The 2,500-nt window shown below is 32.9% G+C and overlaps 1 protein-coding gene across 7 annotated transcripts in view; it reads left to right on the forward strand.

Moving 5' to 3' along the window:
- Positions 1-2,500, forward strand: part of LOC106883929 (uncharacterized) — a 284,619-nt gene that overhangs the window by 216,149 nt on the left and 65,970 nt on the right. For 4 of the 7 annotated variants that reach the window (XR_016243622.1, XR_016243623.1, XM_089359712.1 and 1 more), the window contains one exon: positions 2,408-2,500. This exon is cut by the window's right edge and continues 44 nt beyond it. The exons of the other annotated variants lie outside the window; for them this stretch is intronic. Coding sequence is in view for 2 of the 4 variants with exons in the window: in XM_089359712.1 (XP_089215838.1) it covers positions 2,408-2,500 (93 nt within the window). In the remaining 2 variants the exon portion in view is untranslated. The remainder of the gene's footprint in view (positions 1-2,407) is intronic. 7 annotated transcript variants of the gene reach the window in all.

A 2,500-nucleotide genomic window follows, 5' to 3' on the forward strand; every position in this document is an offset into this window, starting at 1 on the left:
TATTTTCATTTGTCTTGCTCATTTTTAGATTTTGGCGTTTTGCTGAAATTTTTCTTGAGAACACACTCTTCTTAGTAATGGTGATTTGACGTCTATGTTTAGCATATTAGGTGTCCACTTTACTGGTCATTCCGCTTAATTTTGTATGTAACATAAGTTTTAATCTTTGGATTTTTAAAATATGCTAAGCCTCTGGTTTTAATTGATTAATATCAATTTCTATGCTTATCACTTAATTATATATATATATATATATATATATATATATATATATATATATATATATATATATATATATATATATATGTACATATAAGAGACAGGTGTACGTAGGCCGCTATATATATATATATATATATATATATATATATATATATATAATACAGAATGGGACAAGAACGCAAAACATCAAGACAGTTAGGTGATACAAGAAAGGGACAAAACATCCAGATGGACGATACAAAGAAAACACGGACAGGTCATTCGGAGTTTTCGCTCTTCAGTCGAGATCCAGATTATCTTTGCAATTTCGGATGGTTATTCTCGATATTGCTCCAATCTGGCCAGCCCCAAGGAAAACTAAGCTAAGAGCATTAGATTCCTTGGAAGAAAGCAGTGAATGTATACAAAAACAAGGACAGAAAAAAACGAACAATGTTACACAAATACAGTAGGAATAATAACAGGACAACCAACAGATGTCTTTCGTCTAAGGACAAATAAAATTAAGCTGGCGTATATGGAAATAAGGCCTTACAGCCGGGATACAAAATTTCACAGGCACAGGGCGGAATAACGATGTTGCATACACAACGGCCGCCCAAGAAAGAAAGATCAACCTTGGCCGAACACCAGGTCACGTGGGAAGAGAACAGAGAGAGGTACAGGCAGAGGGACAAAAGAAAAAGTGACAGGGACACAGTGAAGTGAAAAGTGGAGGGAGAAGAGAACACAAAGAAATGTGAGCGAAGGGGAACGAAAGAACGAACAGTGGATAGCAATATCGAGAATAACCAGCCGAAATTGCGAAGATAATCTGGAACTTGACTAAAGAGAGAAAACTCCGAATGACCTGTCAGTGTTTTCTTTGTATCGTCTATCTGGATGTTTTGTCCCTTTCTTGTATCACCTAACTGCCTGGATGTTTTGCGTTCTTGTCTCATTCTGTATTATATATATATATATATATATATATATATATATATATATATATATATATATATATATATATATATATATACATATATATATATATATACATAATTAAGGGATCAGCAAACATTTGCTTCACCACATACCGAAGTTCAGAAATAGCAGCTAAAAAAGCTGAGACTCCAACAGATAGCATTACCTGTAACTCACAAACTTTTTAACTGCTATTTCTGAACTTCGCTATGTGGTGAAGCAAATGTTTGCTGATCCCTTAATTATGTTTATAAATGTATTAGAACTTTTAAATAAGTTCTCCACCGATAATGGTGTTTACATACCCAATGGCTTGGTAAAAATTATTAATTGTTGATTTATTAATAAATTAATAAATTGATAAACCTTTACCCTTTTAATTATAATATATATATATATATATATATATATATATATATATATACAGTGAAGCTTTACTGTACCGTCATACATTATCGACTGTTATTTCCAGTAAATATCGATGCATTGTTGTACCACTATTATATATATATATATGTGTGTGTGTGTGTGTGTGTATGCATGTATGTATGTATATGCAGTGTAAAGTACGCTATATATCCAAAAATTCGAGCTCGGTGGTATGTTCCACTCACCTCTTATATTTGGTGAGCTACATGATAGTCTTAACAAACTATACAATAGCATAGTTCAGGATATTTCTATCCAGTAATTTTGGAACATTTTTTTCTTTAAGTGTGTGCAGTATTAAGGTGTTTCCTATTACATGGTACAATATTGAAACCTTCCTTTGTACTTAGGGATGCTTACCTCCCCAGTAGGGAATTGCACGTCCTAGCATTGACCAATACAATTTATAAGTTATCTCAGAATCCTCCAAATTATGAATATCATCAGCTTGTAAAGTGAAATGGTTTAGGCCAAAGGTGGAAAACGAGTACCTATGCATAGAAATACGTTGGTTCACAGGGTTAATACAAGGTTAAGGTACCTATGTAAAATTTACTAATATGGCGTCCCCACATACAAGAAAAGATTTCACTGTAAAAAATGCTGAAAACATTTGTGACTAATTGTATGATATGGAGGTATTAGCCATGGAATTCTTATATGACATAGCTACAAGTAACCAGTCGTTTTACTTTTTTGAAAGTGAAGTTCAATGACTGGTGGAAAGCAATTAAATTCTTCTAAATAATACCTGTATGGAAAGTTAAATATTAAAACGATTTTGGTATTTTAGGAAAATTTGACGTTGGACAGAATTTGGGCCTTAGACATCGGGATTGGTCACATGTAGTAACATCATGGAACGCTGAGAATGCAAGCTTCACTT

The sequence above is a fragment of the Octopus bimaculoides genome, chromosome 11 (genome assembly GCF_046866305.1).
Source record: "Octopus bimaculoides isolate indiv1 chromosome 11, ASM4686630v1, whole genome shotgun sequence".
Taxonomy (NCBI): Eukaryota; Metazoa; Mollusca; class Cephalopoda; order Octopoda; family Octopodidae; genus Octopus; species Octopus bimaculoides.